The sequence below is a fragment of the Mesoplodon densirostris genome, chromosome 3 (genome assembly GCF_025265405.1).
Source record: "Mesoplodon densirostris isolate mMesDen1 chromosome 3, mMesDen1 primary haplotype, whole genome shotgun sequence".
NCBI classification, from domain to species: Eukaryota; Metazoa; Chordata; class Mammalia; order Artiodactyla; family Ziphiidae; genus Mesoplodon; species Mesoplodon densirostris.
The window spans coordinates 165,494,281-165,512,008 of NC_082663.1; the positions used below are offsets into that span (position 1 = coordinate 165,494,281).

The following is a 17,728-nucleotide window of genomic DNA, read 5'->3' on the forward strand; positions in this document are numbered from 1 at the left end:
CGTTAAGGCAGTGGCCTTCAATTCCCCAGGACCCCAACTCATGATTGCTTCCCAGTAATGAAACCGGGTGTCAAGGGTATTGATTGCCATGTGCTGGGCCCCCTTTATCGTTTCATTACCTGCTTTGTTCCTGAAGACAACTGAGTTTATGACCCTCTTCCCTGACCTCATTCCCACCCCTGGCATAGCTCTCATCAAAAGCCCATCAAAATCTCTTCATTTGGATTCTCATGAATATTTAGAGGGTCCATGGATCATGGGCATCATGGACTAAGTACCCCCCATAAATCGTAGACCAAATTCTGTACAGGGACCTCAAAAAAGGTCCATGACCCACAGAAACTTAAGAGCCCACGGAGCTTGTGGCATTAGATGGAAAGTGATGAATGACAAAGACCAAAGGGAGAGCAAGCAGCCTGGCGGCTGGGGTGCAGGGAAGGCAGAGCAAGGTGGCCAAAAAATGAGGGCAATGTCACTGGGCCATCCCCCCGCCCTGTGTCTCCCCACCTCCAGTGCCCACAACCTCGCCCCATGCCGGACCGGCTGCCACTGACACCCCCTCTTTGGCGCCCCCCAGGCTCGGAGGATTACCGCAGCAGGTTCAGCAGCGAGTGCTTCATGGACCTCGTGTGCCCGGACAGGTGCCGCTGCGAGGGCACCATCGTGGACTGCTCCAACCAGAAGCTGGCCCGTGTCCCAAGCCACCTCCCCGAATACGTCACCGACCTGTGAGTGCTGCCCAGGCGGGAGCCCCTGCACGTCCCCACGCCCAGTCTCCCTGAGCCAGCCAGGGTGGGTGTGGGCTCCTAGAGGTAGCCCCCTCCCGGCTCAGTCACCTGGGTGTTCCTTGGTGTCCCCTGCGTCCCGGGACAAGGGCAGACTCCCCCAAGCATACGCGGGGGACAGCTTGCTCACAAATAAAGACAGCTCATTCATTCTGTTGATACAAAGATTTTCCGAACACCCGCTACGGGCCAGGCACTGTGCCAGGCCCACCCTTTTCCATGGTGAACAAAGCAGACCACCCCTCCTAGCCCTTAGGAAGCTTACAACATAACCGGAAAGATGGATAGCGCATAAATGACTGTCCTAAAGTGAAAAAACAGCTAGAACGATCAGGTATATCTGAGCCTCTGGTTATCCATGCTCATAAAGAGGCGTGTTGGTTTATCCAGACGTGGCAGAGCTCACAGCGACAGCATGGGTCGGAGGGTGACGGATCTGGGCCTGACTCCTGTCATCTCCAGTTTTCCTGAGGTTGGGCAAGTTGCTTCTCAGATCTGAGCATCAGATTCGGAGCTATAGAATAGAGGTGTTGATACCTACCTTCTGTGGGGGTTACAAAGATTAGGTAAGAGGATGCAAGCACAGACTTTATCTTGAATCTTGGCATGGACTAAACCCTGCCTAAATGATGGTGGTCTTTATTATTATTAATTATTATTATTATTATTATTATTATTATCTTTGACTTTCGCCTGCTCTCCCTGAGCTTATATGAATGTTGGGCGTGGAGTCCCTGAGCTGCCTTTAGCAGAGGGATGTGGTCAGGAAAGACCTGAGTGGCTTGGAGAGTTGGAAGAACCTGGGGAAACCTCCCTGGGGGTCTAAGTGGTCATTGGTACCCCTACAAAATGAAGGCAAATCATTGGCACTTGACTGTTAAGCGCTGAGCGTTCAAAAAGTTGAATACGCCTTCGGCAGAGGGTCTTCCTCTCCTTTCTGGCCCCTTCTCACACCCCTCCTCTCACTGCTGGGCCCCCCATGCTGATGGGGTACACGGAGGGTTTCTATGGTGCTATTGACCATGGACTGAGTGAGGTCCAGGTGGCAATTCAGCTGAGGCCACGGGGGGATGGGGGACCAATGGAGGAGGTGTCCCATCACAGCTCACCCACCGCCTCATCTGCTTGCTTCCCATGTAGCCGACTGAACGACAATGAGATATCTGTTCTAGAGGCCACTGGTATCTTCAAGAAGTTGCCCAACCTGCGGAAAATGTAAGTCAGTCTCAGGAATTTGGCAAACTGGAGCAGAACGCCAGGGCACGGGCGGCTCCCTCTCCCTCCACTGCAGCCCCTCCCAGTCTCCTGACCCCGCTATGGGCACATCCTGGGAAGCAAGACACTACGGCAGGGCCGTGCACAGGCAGAGCATGCATTCTGCACCATCCCTGACCCTCACCCCATCCTTGCTCACCCCCATCCTCCACCCCACACGCAATGTCTACCCCAGTGGGTGGTCGGAGGGACTCAGGTGAGGACCAGCAACGGGACGTGGGGATCTAGGGTGCACACCACTTGGTAGTTTTCCTGAGGTAACAGTCAGAAGGTCTGTTTTTAGACGGACCCTAAAGGCCTCCACATGGTTGAGACACGAGCGGAGACGCCACAGCTCCCTCACCTCCTTCACCTGTAAGCTCACTGGTGCACAGCTGGCCTTGCTTCCCCCTCCGCTTCCCTCCCCAGGTGTGCCAGCAGAGGTGCCAGCACGGACAGGGGGCTCTTTGCCGTCTAATTCCCTTCTCCTTGACTCTGCTCTCTGCTCCCCACTCCCACCCCATCCTCCACATGTCCCGGCCCCAGGGTTGGAGTCTGCCTCTGGAACAAAGGGAAACGGTCAAGCCTCATTATTCATAGACCCTGTATTTGCTGATTCGCTTCCTCACTAACATTTATTTGTAATCTCAGAATCAATACACGCAGGGCTTTCCTGGTCATTCCTATACATAGACAGGGCAGCAAAAACTTTGAGTCCCCCGACATGCACGTCCCCAGCTGAAATCGAACAAGGCCACGTTCTGATTTCTTGTTTCAGCTCCCAGGCTGTACACAAGTGTCCAGTCCACAATATATTTAGTGCCACATTTCTTTTTTTGCATGTTTGTGCTTTTGTGGGTGATTTCACTGTTTAAAATGGCCCCGTAGCATAGCACTGGAGGGCTGTCTAGTGATCCTAAGCTAGGATAGGAAGGCTGTGATGTGCCTTACGGAGAAAATACGTGTTACGTAAGCTTTGTTCAGGCAAGAGTTATAGTGCTGTTGGCTGTGAGGGCCATGTAAGTAAATCAACGCTATATATTCAATAAGATGTCTTTAAACAGAAACATGCATCAAACAAGGTTAGGTATTGATCGGTTCATGAAAATGGTGAGCACAGGCTCCCCTAGGAGCCGTGGTCCAGCATTCACTAATTCATCTTGCCCCGTGACTTCGCAGAGCTTAACCACGATGAATAATGAGAATTCATTGTAACCCTCAGTTTATTTTGCTCTCCACTCTTCCGCCCATCAGTCCCTTGCAGGCAAGAAGGAGAGAGACCTTCCCCTGCCCTGGGCAGCATCTGGATCGCATCAGTGCTATTCCCTCCCTGCCCACAGTTGCCGCCTTGGCCATGGACTCGGGGACAACTCTGTAACTGGGAGCAGTGGAGAGCACTGTAACTGAGGGGGCAGCAGAGGGAGGACACACGCGGGTCCTGGTGAGGTTCATGGCTGTCCGAGTGGTCAGGCCCACCTCTAGCTTCAGGAACCCAGCACAGACATCACCCATCACCTGCCAGGAGATGTCCTTTTAAATTCAACCTCCGAAAATGCATACTTTTTTTTAACCTCCAAACAAATATACATGCGCATGGAGATAAGGCATGTATTAAAACAAGTAAAGCTGGCCAAGTGCACATTTGCACAGTAAACAGGATCAAGTAGTCTTTGCTTCCATGAAGAAATATGCGCTCTCCCATTTTAGGTGAAACTCAAGCACTCTGAGTCTTTCATCTTCCTAGTTTTGACAGGGACCTGAGTATGAAGAACTGTTTCTGTACACCAACAAAAACAACAGCACAAATGCAATGATAAGTTGCAGCCAACGCCCAGCCTCAGCATCCAAGCCACAAAAGGGAGTGGTGCGGACTGTGGCAAAATGTAGGCCGAGTCCTCACCAAAAGGGGCAGATGTCACTAAGTTCCTCCCGGCATCTGCCATGCTGGAAGGAAGGTCAGAGCTGCCAAATATTCCCTTCACGGGAGCAGCCGGAGATCCAGGTGTGGCGGAAGAACAGGCAGGCCAGCCTTTGTTCTGAGTTCAGCTCTGCCCCCCGCCTGCTGTGTGACCCTAGGAATGCCCTTAGCCTTTCTGGGCCTTTCATAATAGAAACAAGTGCACCTTCCTTGTAAGGTGTGACGAGGATCAGAAGTAAGTATAAGAGATAAGGGAAAAGACATGGCCTCTGTCCATGGGACTGCGGTGAGAAGGTGCTGGAAGACAGAAAGAGGACATCTGGGTCACGTGACCCAGAGCAGATGGCTAGACATTTAAAACAGGAGTTACAAACTCAGATGCTTTCAGGACTCCCAGTGGAAAGTGAATGGGTGCAAGGCAGCAATAATAATAATGGCGACTAACAGTTACTCAACGCTTTACTCTGTGTGCCAGACTCTGCTGATGTCCAAGCAATTACCCCTCACCAAGAAAAACAAAACAGCTTTGAGATTGCTTCATTTTACAAATGAGGAAGCTGAAACACAGAAAGTAACCCGTCCAAGTTTAAAAATCAAGCCAGGAGTGGTGACAGTGCAGAGTAGCTGGGGAACACACGCACTATCTGAAGGCAGTAACCGCATGCGTGTGCACGTGTGTGTGCCTAAGTCCATATACATATGGTGCCAGCCAACCAAGCACATGTCCCAATAGGGCAGATCTGGTCCCAAAGACCACCAGCTGCAACCACTTATTTAAAATAACTTGATGGCAACTCTTTTTAAGTAAACAGTCCTTGTTTGCTAGGACCCTTCACCACCCCTACACTCCCATGAGGTGACGGGTCAGCTGGAATTCTGCCCATCAGGGTGGTTAAAGCCAGCAGTGCCTGTGACTGAGACTGCTCAGCTTCCTCAGGGACTGTGGAGCCAGGGCCCTAAGGTTACAGTCTGGATGGCGGCACCCCGACAGGGCACGGAGGCAGAGGGGAGTGGACACACAGCCAGGAGTTTGGACTCTGCGGTGCCTTTCCAGAGTGTTCTCAACCTCTGTGCCCCTTTCCTGTCATGCGGGAATAATGAGATTTCATAAGTATCACTAAGGGATGCAAAAAGAGGTGTGAGCTGTTCCCCACAAAGGTTATTAGGACTGTGGTAACTCAAGGTAGCTTTTCAAGTGACCCATTCAGAGTGGGGTCACGGCCTCTCTTGGGCTAACTTTCAGGTCACTTCTTACACTGAAGGAGCATCTCAAGCAGAAGCTGAAACCTAGCACCCCTCTAGCCAAAATCAAATCCCCTGGGTGGATTTGGTGGTCGCAGTTGTGGTTTTTTTTTTTTTTTACCATCTTTATTGGAGTATAATTGCTTTACAATGGTGTGTTAGTTTCTGCTGTATAACAAAGTGAATCAGCTATATTTATACATATCTCCCCATATCTCCTCCCTCTTGCGTCTCCCTCCCACCCTCCTATCCCACCCCTCTAGGTGGTCACAAAGCACCGAGCTGATCTCCCTGTGCTATGTGGCTGCTTCCCACTAGCTATCTATTTTACATTTGGTAGTGTATATAAGTCCATGCCACTCTCTCACTTCGTCCCAGCTTACCCTTCCCCCTCCCCATGTCCTCAAGTCCATTCTCTACGTCTGCGTCTTTATTCCTGTCCTGCCCCTAGGTTCATCAGAACTTTTTTTTTTTTTTTTTAGATTCCGTATATATGTGTTAGCAGACAGTATTTGTTTTTCTCTTTCTGACTTACTTCACTCTGTATGACAGACTCTAGGTCCATGATGGTTGTGGTTTTAATAAGTAGTTGCCCTCTTTTAAAAATCAGGAGTTTTGAGCTTCCTGGTGGCGCAGTGGTTGAGAGTCCGCCTGCCGATGCAGGGGACCCGGGTTCGTGCCCCGGTCCAGGAGGATCCCACATGCCGCGAAGCGGCTGGGCCCGTGAGCCGTGGCCGCTGGACCTGCGTGTCCGGAGCTTGTGCTCCACAACGGGAGAGGCCACAACAGTGAGAGGCCCACGTACCGCAAAAAAAAAAAAAAAATCAGGAGTTTCCACAGAAAACTAAATGTGGATTTCTAGCACCTTTGGGAAAAATCAGAGGATCTGGCAAAACTGAGCCCATGTTCCCAAACGGCTCCAGTTGAGTTGAGCTCAGGAACGGCTGCCCCCTAGCTGGGGCACGTGTTTTCCTGATCACTGCCGTCCCCACTGGGCTTGCTTCCAATTTTAGGTCACCTGCCTGGACCCTGTGGACATTTGAGCTTGTAACCCTAGCTCGAAGTAGAATTTCCACCTCAGGGGGCCGGAGAGGTCCATAAGGGAGGTAGACAGGACCTCCCCGACCTGACAGGGTGCCAGTGTGCTGCTCAATCATGACCCGGTATCCTCGGCTTCCAGAAAACTCCGCTTAGCTCTTTCCCAACTGTATTTCCATTGAGGACTGGACTTTTAAACAGGATTACAGATGCTTCTCTGTTGCCAGAGTTTATGGGCTGTCCTACAAACCTGAAGAGACAGAGACCTAGAAGAAGTCCAGGCTCGCCGTTTCAGACTCAGGCTTTCCAGAGATGAATCCCCCAGCCTCTAGGGGCCTTGGTGTTTCTTGGGAAGAATGAGAACAGGTTCTGAAAGGTACACTCAGCAGTTTGCCAGGGCAGCGTGGCCGAGCGCTGGGTTTGTCCTGCCGTGGACCACTCTGAACCAGCCCTGGCCTGGGGTGGGAGTTTATGAGGCTGACTCCTTTCAGATGTGAGATCCCCATCCTCACTGGAGTCAAAGCCATGATGAAGCAGTAATCCTTCAGGTGGGTCTGCAGAGACAAAAATGGAGAGAGGAGGGGCTTCCCTGCTGGCACAGTGGTTGAGAGTCCGCCTGCCGATGCAGGGGACACAGGTTTGTGCCCCGGTCCGGGAAGATCCCACATGCTGCGGAGCGGCTGGGCCTGTGAGCCATGGCCGCTGAGCCTGCGCGTCCGGAGCCTGCGCTCCACAATGGGAGAGGCCACAACAGTGAGAGGCCCGCGTACCGCAAAAAAAAAAAAAAAAAAAAAAAAAAAAAAGTGGAGAGAGGCTCAGTGCCCTTAGTTTTGTGTTTGGAGGTTTCCTGGGATCTGGGGCATCTTCAGGGAGATACTGCTCTGAGAATAAGATGGAGCTCTTACAAAACCCTGAGGCACTGGTTTTGTGTCTGGAGCACTTGCCCCAAGCTGCTCTCTCTCTGTCCTCTGGCAGAAGCTGCCTGCAGTTTTGTGTGGTGCTTTGATGGATGGAGAGAGATCAGCAGCCTGGTCTTCTGGAAAATTCTATCCCCTTTTTTCACTCTCCTTATGTTTTCCATTCTCCCAGCCCAAGGAAATCCAGTTCGCAAACCTTACAGTAATGTGATGTTAATTCTGCTCCTTTAAAGAAAAAGATGTCAGGAAATGGGAACCTCCCACTTCCTAGCTGCTGTAACTCATCTTCATTGCCCACCGCATGTACTTCAGTTCCCCAAGAAGCCTAACTCTCTCGAGCTGGAGGAGAAGCTCCAGCATTTGGATGAGTTATAGCTGCTGGGAAAGTCTTTCTCTCTTCTCCCATGTTGAACTTGGGGGTAATTTGCAGTCTCCCCTGTGTATTGCCTTCATTTCCGAGTTATCGTGGACCAGGGCTACCAGGATTTATAAGAAGACCGGCTGAGTTGCAAGAGAGTCAGGCAGGGAGCAGAAATCCAGTTTGAGAATCTCCCAGCTCTGTCAGATCTCAGGGGAGGGATTCTGAGGGGTATTTGCACCTGTTTTCTCAGCAGGATGGAGGAGGGAGGCGAGGAAGGCCGTGACCAGGAGCACAGAGGGAGCAGACAATGCGAGGGTGGGAACTGTTTCCTCCACACGTGCCCACAGGTGTGGGCATTGCCACCCCCCAAAGACCCAGTCCCTATTTGGGAAGAGGGCAGGCAGGCAACCTGTATCGAGCCCTTGGGTGCCCAGTTGAACTTTACTTGCTCTGAACCATCCCTACAGGAGGCTTCACCCCCAGGGGTGCGTGAGTCAGGCCAGAGCTGCACAAGGAGGGCACTTGAGAGAAGCAGTAGTACCAGGGACTCATGGAGTGCTGTGTCCCTTTCAGTGCTCTGTGACCAGGAGCAGTGGCCTCCCCTCCCTGGGCCTCAGTATGTCCAGCAGCACAATGGGCCAGCTGGTCCATCTCTCCTGAGCCCTCAGTTCTAACAAGCTCTGGGTGCTCAGCCAGTTAGCCGCTGTGTCTCCACCTACGGGCCTCCTGTTCACAGAACAAGGTCCTCCCAGGATGTTTGCTGGGGTAGCTGGATTCTTCCCTCAGCTTTTGTAACTCCATCACCTTCTGCTCCAGCCAGCCAGCTGGGGCTACCTTTCAGGCCTGAACATTTGGGTGGTCTGTGGAGACCCCCTGCTGCTTGCAGCACCTATAGTTCTGCAGGACGTGCTTGCTGCTGAGTTCTCCCATGCAGCCTGCCGCGTGGTGGCTGGGCGTCGGAGGGAAGAGCCCGCTCTCAGAGCTCGAGGGCAGTATTGGAAATGACAACACGGAGACTTGAAAGGACCGAGCCCACTTAGGAAAACACAATGTCCCAAACCCTGAATTCTGCAGAGCAGTAATAGAAGGGATGGGCATCCACATCGTCAAAGGAACATTCATTTGGGAAAAGTGGTTCACTGGAGGCTTTTCTGTGTGCCCGAAAGCGTGGTCTCCGATCCCAGTGCTATCAGCTGTGTGACTGTGGGTAAGTTACTTAGTCTCTCTGAACCTCAGTCACCTCATCCATAAAACAGGACAATGATAAAAATGATGCCCATCTGATGGGCGTTGTTTTGAGGATTTGATGTGATTCTGTTGGTCAAACCCCTCACATGGTGCCTAGTACATAACAAGTGCACAAACTGTAGTAACTAGAAAGGGTCCATTTATATCAGGGATCTCAAATGGTGAAAGAGCCGAAGGTTCTACAAACGCCTCACCCCGCAGGGAGCAGGCATGTTTTATATTTTCCTCCTGCTCTCCTCTTGAGAATCGCTACTTAGTGAGAGTATCCTTGGAAGAGAGAAAATAAGTTTGAGAACCATTCGAAATCTGCCAGTCCCCAGGGCATTGAAAAGACAATTGTACTGAAAGACTTCAAATGCTACACAGTCTGTTTCACACAGGTAGCCCACCCATCCACACCCCATGGGGGTGCTGGGCTCCCTGCTTCCTGAGGCACAGGTGCTGAAGACCAAACATCGGGAAGCCCAAGGTGGAGCCTCCACCAGCCAGTCCCCGGGCCAGGGAGCACTTTAGAGTCCCCAGCTGGCTGCAAGGCCAGCCATTCCCTCCCTGCGTCCTGACCTGTTCTATCCCCTCCTTCCAGAAACTTGAGTAACAATAAGATCAAGGAGGTGAGAGAGGGTGCCTTTGATGGAGCGGCCAGCCTGCAGGAGCTGATGCTGACAGGAAACCAGCTGGAAACAGTGCATGGGCGCGTGTTCCGTGGCCTCAGCGGCCTCAAGACCTTGTAAGTTCCCAGGGCCTGGGCCAAGGCCAGAGGGAGGGAGATGGGAGAGCAGGGGCATCAGAGGGGCTGTGAGGGCTGGCGGGCAGCGGACTGGGCCCAGGCGCTGTCCTGGCCTGCTGAATCCTGGAGCCAGAGAGACATTAGACATCTCCCAGCCCTGGATGGGAAAGAACTTAGCATGCTAAGCAACCCCCAACACACACACACACACACACACACACACACACACACACACACACTAAAAGACACTAGCCCTAATGTATACACAGGTATAGATTCATACCAGAAACAGGCATACACTCACACATGTACAAAACATAGGCATTACACATGTGCATGAAAATGGCATATAGACACACATGCAACATGTGCATAAACACATACACAAACAAGCATGTGCATATAAGCACACACACATACACACAAGCTGATGTCCACAGTCACATCTTGATTCTTCCCTCTCCTCTCCAAAATATACATACATACACTAACCACCATACAATATACATATGTACATGTACACATGCATGACACCTGCTTCTAATGTAAATACAGCATCTGCAGCCAAGAATGTGCATATACACATTTACAGGTAGCCCCAGTGGGGACCCAGGCCCAGCTATCACAGGACAAACCTCAGCAATGTGACTGGTCTGAGCTTGGAGTGGCAAAAGCATCCCACTACACACACAGACACACACACACACACACACACACACAGACACACACAGACACACACACACACACACGCATGCACACACACAGTGACACAGTCATAGGAGGGAAAGGATGATACCTGTGCTTGCTCACCCCACCCCTCTCCCTGCAGGATGCTGAGGAGTAACCTGATCAGCTGTGTGAGCAATGACACCTTTGCTGGCCTGAGTTCAGTGAGGCTGCTGTCCCTCTACGACAATCGGATCACCACCATCACCCCCGGAGCCTTCACCACACTTGTCTCCCTGTCCACCATGTAAGTCCCCCTGGACCCATGGCGCATTCATTCCGGGCTCCTCTCCTGCAGCCCTCTCCTCTCACAACACCCTACTATATTTGGCCCAAGGTCATCTATCCATCTGTCAACTTAAACACTTGGCAGGCTCCCTCCACGTGCCAGGCACCGTTTGCTACTGAGGATTCACAGACGTGGGCCCTCCTTCCTGGAGCTCACAGCATAGCGAGTTGCCACAGAAGGGAGGTCCACGGTGATATGAAAGCCTAGCATAGGCTTTGTCAAGGAGCACTGGAGCTATGCTCTGGAAGGTGAGTGGGAGTTGGCTTGTTTGTGAAAGCAGGAAGTGTATTCCTTTCAGCGGGAAGAGCATGTGCAAAGGCCCTGTGCTAGGTTGAAGCAGAGCAGATATGCAGGACTGAGCAAAGTCCAATGTGGTCATAGTGCAGAGTGGGCAAGGCTGGAGTGGAGACCAGGGCCAGGCTGCAGGACTGCCGTGGGCCGTTTTGGTCTTTATCCAAAACACATCAGGAAGCCACACAAGGTTTTAAGCAGGCCAGTGACATCGTGTGACAGGGGGTTTTAAAATGATGTCACTGACTGCTTAAATGTGTATCAGAACCAGTTAGAATCTAGCTTTCTGGATGAATTTTTCTGCCCACAATATTCACTGTATTAGTAAGGGAGGCTGTTTAGAATAATGGTGAAAGCTTTGGGCTCTAGAGCCAAATTTTCTGGGTCCCTATCCTAGCTTTACCTCTTGTTAGCTGCGTGCCTTGGAAAAGTTACTTCATCTCTGTGCTTTAATTGTCCCTTCTCATAATCCACCTCATAGGACTGTTATGAGGACTGAATTTGTTAATATTGGTAAAATGCACAGCAGGGGCCTGAGATATAAAAAGTACTCAGCACATGTTAGCTTTTATGGTTTCTCATAGTATTTCTGTGTGGCTCTGTTACCCTTAGTTGGTGGTTCATTTTCCCCTCCCTTCCCTTCTCCAAAGACCCTTTGGGAGACAGAAGAGAAAGGCTGTTGCTGCATCTCCTGTTGCTGCCCGTGGTCATGCTCCCATACAGCCACCCCACTGGCAATAAAAGCCAGAGTTACAGAACGTCCTAAAGGCCCCATGCCGTCTAGCCCCTCAGAACCTCCTTGCATTCTAGCCCCACTGGCCTCACTGGCCTGTGCACACCCCAGGCCCGCTTCCACCTTAGAACTTTGCACTGGCTGTTCCCACTACCTGGAAAGCCCTCCCCCTGGCTCCCTCCCCTCCTTCTATTATTTGCTCAAATGTCAGTTGCCTCAGCCCCGTTCCACCCCTCTGCCATCACCCCCAGTTCTTCCAGCCTTGCTCTTCTAATTTTTTCCATAGCACTGACCATTTCCTAACATACTATACTTTTTGTTGTTAATTACATATTGTCTGCCTCCCATCAGCTGGAGCATACGTTCCAGAGGGATGAAGGAGGAAGGATATATGACTGTTTTGTTCACTCCTCTGTCCTCAGGGGCTACACCTGAGCCTGGCACTAAGCCTGGCCCATTATATAATGGTTGAATAAGTGGATGAGTTGAATGAATGAGTGACATGAAGATAGAGGACAGTGGGTTAGAACTAGCATGGGTGGGTTGGTTTATCTCAGCCCACTTCTCACCCCTCCTGGACGCCTCTGCACTGGGAATCCAAAGACACGAAAGATGCCAAGAGGGCTAGAGTCACAAAGCATGAAGGAAACCAGCTCCGACAGGGGAAGGAACTTGCCCACCTTCTCACAGCTACTGAGCGTCAGAGCCAGAATCAACCCCAGGAAGGACTGACTCCCAAGCCCTTCATTGCCATGTCAAACCGCAGCCCCTCAAGGGCTCTCCAGCCCTCTTCTGTAACCTCCCTAAGTTTTACATGCCTCATTTGTGAGATGAGAATACTGTCCCCTCCTTCCTAGGGTTGCCGTGACAAGTCTGAATGAGAAAATGGATTTATAAAGCGCTCAGCCCGGTTCCTGTCCTCTAGAAAACCCTCAGAAAGTGATAGCTGCCCTCAGCCCTCCACCTGTCCCATCACTGCATCTGACAGATTCGTATAAAGTGCCTATGCCGATGCCCTACTAGTTCCTGGAGACCCAGAGCAGGACAGACAGACCTGGTCCCTCCCCTCCGGGAACTGAGAGTCCAAGGAGGGAGGCGTTACCAGCTCGGATGGATACTGTGGAGGAAATGAGTGGGGAGAACAGGCCAGGGCAGCACTTTCCATTTCCCTGGAGATGAGGGGCTTCTTGGAGGAGGGGTCATTTAAGCTGAGGGCTGAAGGAAGAGGAGGGGCCAGCCAGGCCCCCCGTAGAGAAATTCATCCCCGGCCGGAGGAGCAGCACACGTGAAGGCTCTAAGTGTCAGAAAATCCCTGCGGAGGAGTTGAGGCAGTTCACACAGCTGGAGCTCATCAAACGAAGGAGGGCATGGCGGCGACTGCGTCTGTCCGCCGAGGTCTGGAAGGAGACCCTCGCAAAGACTGCCTCCGGGTTTTAGAAGAGAGCCTGCCTTCCTTTTCCCAGACCTTCTACCTCCTTCGTCCTTTCTCCTTCCCCTGAACCGGAAGCAGACCTGCCTGGAGAGCCAGGCCCTAGGCTTGCAGACCTGGATCCCAGGACCAGCTCCCACGGGACAAGGGTAGAGGCTAACGATTCAGAGATGGCCCTTCTCTCCTCCCAGAAACCTCCTGTCCAACCCCTTCAACTGCAACTGCCACCTGGCCTGGCTCGGCAAGTGGTTGAGGAAGAGGCGAATCGTAAGTGGGAACCCCCGGTGCCAGAAGCCTTTCTTCCTCAAGGAGATTCCCATCCAGGACGTGGCCATCCAGGACTTCACCTGTGAAGGTAGGAAGGCTGGGGGCGGGGCAGGGGAGCGACACCTGGAAAGACAAGGCAGCTACAAGAGAAAAGAGGTGCAGGCAGGCGGTAACTGCAGGTCAGGACCACCCCCCGCCCCCGCCGAGATCTGATTCTCCTCTGCCCTCAGCATGCAGCCTGAGCTCTGAAGGGCTCTGCAGGCCTGCTTCTAGCCCACATGGCTCTGTCGTGCAAATTAAGAACAGGTACCTCTTTCTAAAGAGATTTGACCTCCATCAGTCAGAAATCTGTCATAATATACTGCTTTTGTTAAAACGAGATACTTTACAGCCATCTGTGAAGACACTGTTGGACCAAATACCTTAATCTGCCGTATCCACAGTGAGGTTGGCGCCCATTAGATGGTGGGGCACCCTTGTGCAGTATGCTACCTACACAACTGTACGTGGGAGCCCTGGGCCGAAGTTTTCCTGCCTGCATCATCATGAGGCTGAGAGTATGTGCTCATGGGAAACAGACTTCAAGATGAGCTTCTGGGAAATTCCTGTCACTGGCTAGGCAGTACGAATACTTGAAGATTCAAGGCTTTGAGCGTCAGGATTCCAGAGGGCATATTTGTTTGCATAAATTCAAGCCAGCACAGGTTTTACTTGGTCAACTTTAGGTTATGTAGAGACGGATGAACTGGTTTGTAGATTAACTGAGGTTAAGGTATAAATGGGGGCTGGGGACACATTGACCACGCCAGAGGGATTGTACCGTGGAAGGTGCGGAGAGAGGGAGGAGAAGGAGGGCAGTAGATAGGGCCCTGCCCCTACCCCGACCACCCCTTCAGTCAATTTGCCTTATCCAGATCTGGTTAACAGTAACCTCTTCCATAGCTAACACCTGGTTAATCAAGTTGTTAGCGTCTTTGTTTTATGTTAAATGAGGTAGAGGATGGGCAGCCCTATTCCCCGGCCCAGGTGCATCTTCTTTCCCTTCCAACCACGGATAAGACCAGCAAGCTCCTCATTCCCAGTCCTGGCTCGAAGTGGAGGGCTTCCCTTTCCTGCAGGCGGCTGGGTCGGGGAATGGACCTCGCCCACCTGCGCCATGCTCACTCCCCGGGTCTCCACAGGCAATGACGAGAGCAGCTGCCAGCTGGGGCCGCGCTGCCCGGAGCAGTGCACCTGCATGGAGACGGTGGTGCGATGCAGCAACAAGGGGCTCCACACCCTCCCCAAAGGCATCCCCAAGGACGTGACGGAGCTGTAAGTACCCCCCACCACCACTGACACCCTGTAATCCTGCCACTACGGGCATCCGTCACACTTCACCCCTGCAAGCAAGACAGCCTGGGGGTGCCCTACCTGAACGGGCCCCAGCAAGGTGCTGTCAGAACCTCAGCAGGGGCAGGGGACAGGAAGCTCCCCTCCCCCAGCCTCTGCCTGGCAGGTGACGAGTATCCAGAGTACAAGTGGGAGGGCTGTTGTCTCGTTTTCTCTAGCACCCCCAGTCCCCTGCTCTGCACCCTGCCTTCTAGACTCCTCCATAGTCCCTCAGTGTGACACCAGAAACAGCACAGGATAATCGTCAGAACATGGGCCCACAGGCACTATGGCTTACCAAGCACTTCTACAAATACGTTCCTGTTCTACCTTAAAAACACCCATTTTGGGCTTCCCTGGTGGCGCGGTGGTTGGGAGTCTGCCTGCCGATGCAGGGGACACGGGTTCGTGCCCCGGTCTGGGAAGATCCCACGTGCCGTGGAGCGGCTGGGTCCGTAAGCCATGGCCGCTGGGCCTGCGCATCCGGAGCCTGTGCTCCGCAACGGGAGAGGCCACAGCAGTGAGAGGCCCGTGTACCGCAAAAAAAAAAAAAAAAAAAAAAAATCCCACCCATTTTACAGATGAGATCTTAGTTCTGGGTTCTGCTCACTCTCCACCCAGGAGCCTTCTTATTCCATAGCCCAAGCTCCTGACACTAACTCCTCAGGGGTTCCTCCTGCCCCAGAAGCTCCCAGTTAAATGAAAGAGAGGCCCTTCTCTTCCTGAAGGGCTCTTACTGTTGTGGATAAAACGTTATTTCTGCCCCCGGGGAAGCTCAAAGAGTCCCACAGGCAGGGAGGCCTCTCGAGAATGTCCCAGGAGCACAGCAGCTGCGGCCAGGTGAACACCACACACTGGCACAGGCATGCAAGCCACGTTCAGTCTCCCATTCATTCACTCAACACATTTGTCGGGTGCCGCTTGCCTCAGGCACTCTGCTAACACTGGAGAGACAGTGGTACACAAAACAGGCGTGACCCCTCCACGCGTGGGCTCACGGTTTAGTGGGGGAGGTTGACATTCACTCGATCATCTCAGAAGCACATGTGACATGACAGCCGTGAAAAGCCCTACAAAGAAGAGGAATCAAGGTTGCTATGACATCCGAAAGTAGGGAGATTTGACTTCGATGTGAAGATTGGAGAAAGCTGCTCTGGGGAGGGCGGTGCGGGTGGAGCTGGAATCTAAAGGGCAAGGAGCGGATGATGGGAAGGGAGGGAGGCTGCCCGAGCTGAGGCCGTGTGCTGGGAGGGCGCAGGCCAGGAGAGGGGCTGGCGGAAACCCAGAGGGCCCGGCCGGGGCACGCCACCGCCCACCTCTCACTCTGGCCCTCTCTGCCCAGACCCCAGGCACACCCCCTCCTCTGAGCCAGCTTAGCACACGCCCTCTGGCTCTTGCCAGTGCCTCATGGGGTGGAAGCTGACCACGCTCTGGTCTAGAATGGCTGAGAGGTTCCTGGGTGTGTGTTACAGCTCCCGGCGTCTCCTGACACTCAGCGAGGCTGTAACAAGGGCTGCCAGCCCAAGGGAAAGAAGGAAAAGTCGGGATAGTTGCTAAAAAGTCTGTGTCAGCCCTGGGTTTGGGCTGGGGCCGTGCCCTCAGAGATGTGCATGAGCTCCACGCCCTTTCCCGGCTGGGCTGGGCTTGGGGTGGGGACTGCAGGAAGTGACCCAGGTACATGCCTCCTTCCTGGGCTAATTGAGTGCCAAGTGTCACGTGTCAAAGAGAAGAAAATGCCATGAAAACAGGCCCTCGGACGCTTTTCCCCAAAGCTCATGAAACACAGATTGAAATGGCAAAGATAATTGGCCGTAATTATAAGGTAAACTTCAGAGCTTTGGGAGGAGACCTGATTTCCTGCTTTGGAAATGATGGTGCTTTCCTGTGCCAGACGTGGGTTCCAGAGCTCGCCAAGGAGGGCAGCCCTCACCCCTGTTCCCAGACCATCTCCTGGAGGGGAGAGGGAGGCAAGAAAAGAGACGCCAGAGAAAGTGAAAGCTGGCAGGCCCAGGAAACTGGGGCTTGGAGGTTGCTTGCTCAGGGACACTGGCTGGGTCCAGATTCAGTGTTTCCAACACTGGCTTTCCAGCTCCCTTGGCTTCATTAGTTCTCTCGGGCAGAGCTGCCAACTTACAAAACAAAATTAAGTTTAATTCAGTGAGAAGGGGTGGGGAGATGTATGTGTGTGCACGTATATGTATGAATGTATCTGTGCGTGTAAACAGATGAAATGCAAGCTCAGAGAGGTTAAGTATATACATATGTATATATATGTATTCAAACTGTATTGAATAATTCAGAGATACTAGAGCCAGGCACCACTCCAAGGCTTTCCACAGAAAGTCTCATCTAATCTTCATTATCACTTCAAGGTGGTGATTATTATCAACCTCATTTTACACATGAGGAAACAGAAGCTCAGAGAGGGTAATTAATTTGCCCAAGGTCACACAGCTATTAGCTAGTGGAGCCTGAATATGAGGCTCAGCTGCCCGACTCCGGAGTTGTCCGTGCATCACCCCAGGCCCCCAGTCGGACTCCTGGCTTGGAGTTGGGGCTCCTGGAAGGTGGCTGCCCTCCTGCTCCTTCACCATTCAGTAGGTCGAAGAATGCTTTGTGCGGCCCTCGTCAGCACCACAAAGCTCGAAACAGAAATGGGGAACAATCCATTCAACGCTCCGTGTGGATTTTCATGCGAGGCAGCCGTGTCCTCGTGTGCTTGCGCTGGGGCTGAAACAGAGCATTTAAATGCAGATCAACGCAAAGGTTGACCTGCTCGAAATGCTCTAGTAGTTCTAAGGCTGGCAGGGCAAGAGTGCAGTCTTCTGAAGGGGTCCCTCCGGGGCCTGGGCTGCAGGCTAGAGGCAACGTTGGAGTTCAGAGTGTTCATGAAGGGCTTCCTACAAAGAGCGCTTTCCCACACAACTGCGTCTGCATTTCTGAAGTGAAACCTTTTGATTCCGCATCTTCTGAGCCTCGATGCCAGGTCGCCAGGGACATTCTGCACTTAAAACAGCTCCCTCGCAGCTCCCACTTGGCTCCGCAGTGCCAATGCAACAGCACCTGGGGAGTTCTGGGGTCTTCATCACACAGACGATGTTTCCTGAACATCTACTGTTGCCTGCTAGTGTA

The 17,728-nt window shown here is 52.5% G+C and overlaps 1 protein-coding gene across 1 annotated transcript in view; it reads left to right on the plus strand.

Moving 5' to 3' along the window:
* The window catches only part of SLIT3 (slit guidance ligand 3), a 621,296-nt gene that overhangs the window by 534,749 nt on the left and 68,819 nt on the right, over nt 1–17,728 (plus strand). Inside the window, exons 15-20 of the mRNA XM_060094956.1 lie at nt 578–728; nt 1,926–2,000; nt 9,347–9,490; nt 10,320–10,463; nt 13,150–13,313; nt 14,407–14,539. Coding sequence (XP_059950939.1) covers nt 578–728; nt 1,926–2,000; nt 9,347–9,490; nt 10,320–10,463; nt 13,150–13,313; nt 14,407–14,539 — 811 coding nt within the window. The remainder of the gene's footprint in view (nt 1–577; nt 729–1,925; nt 2,001–9,346; nt 9,491–10,319; nt 10,464–13,149; nt 13,314–14,406; nt 14,540–17,728) is intronic.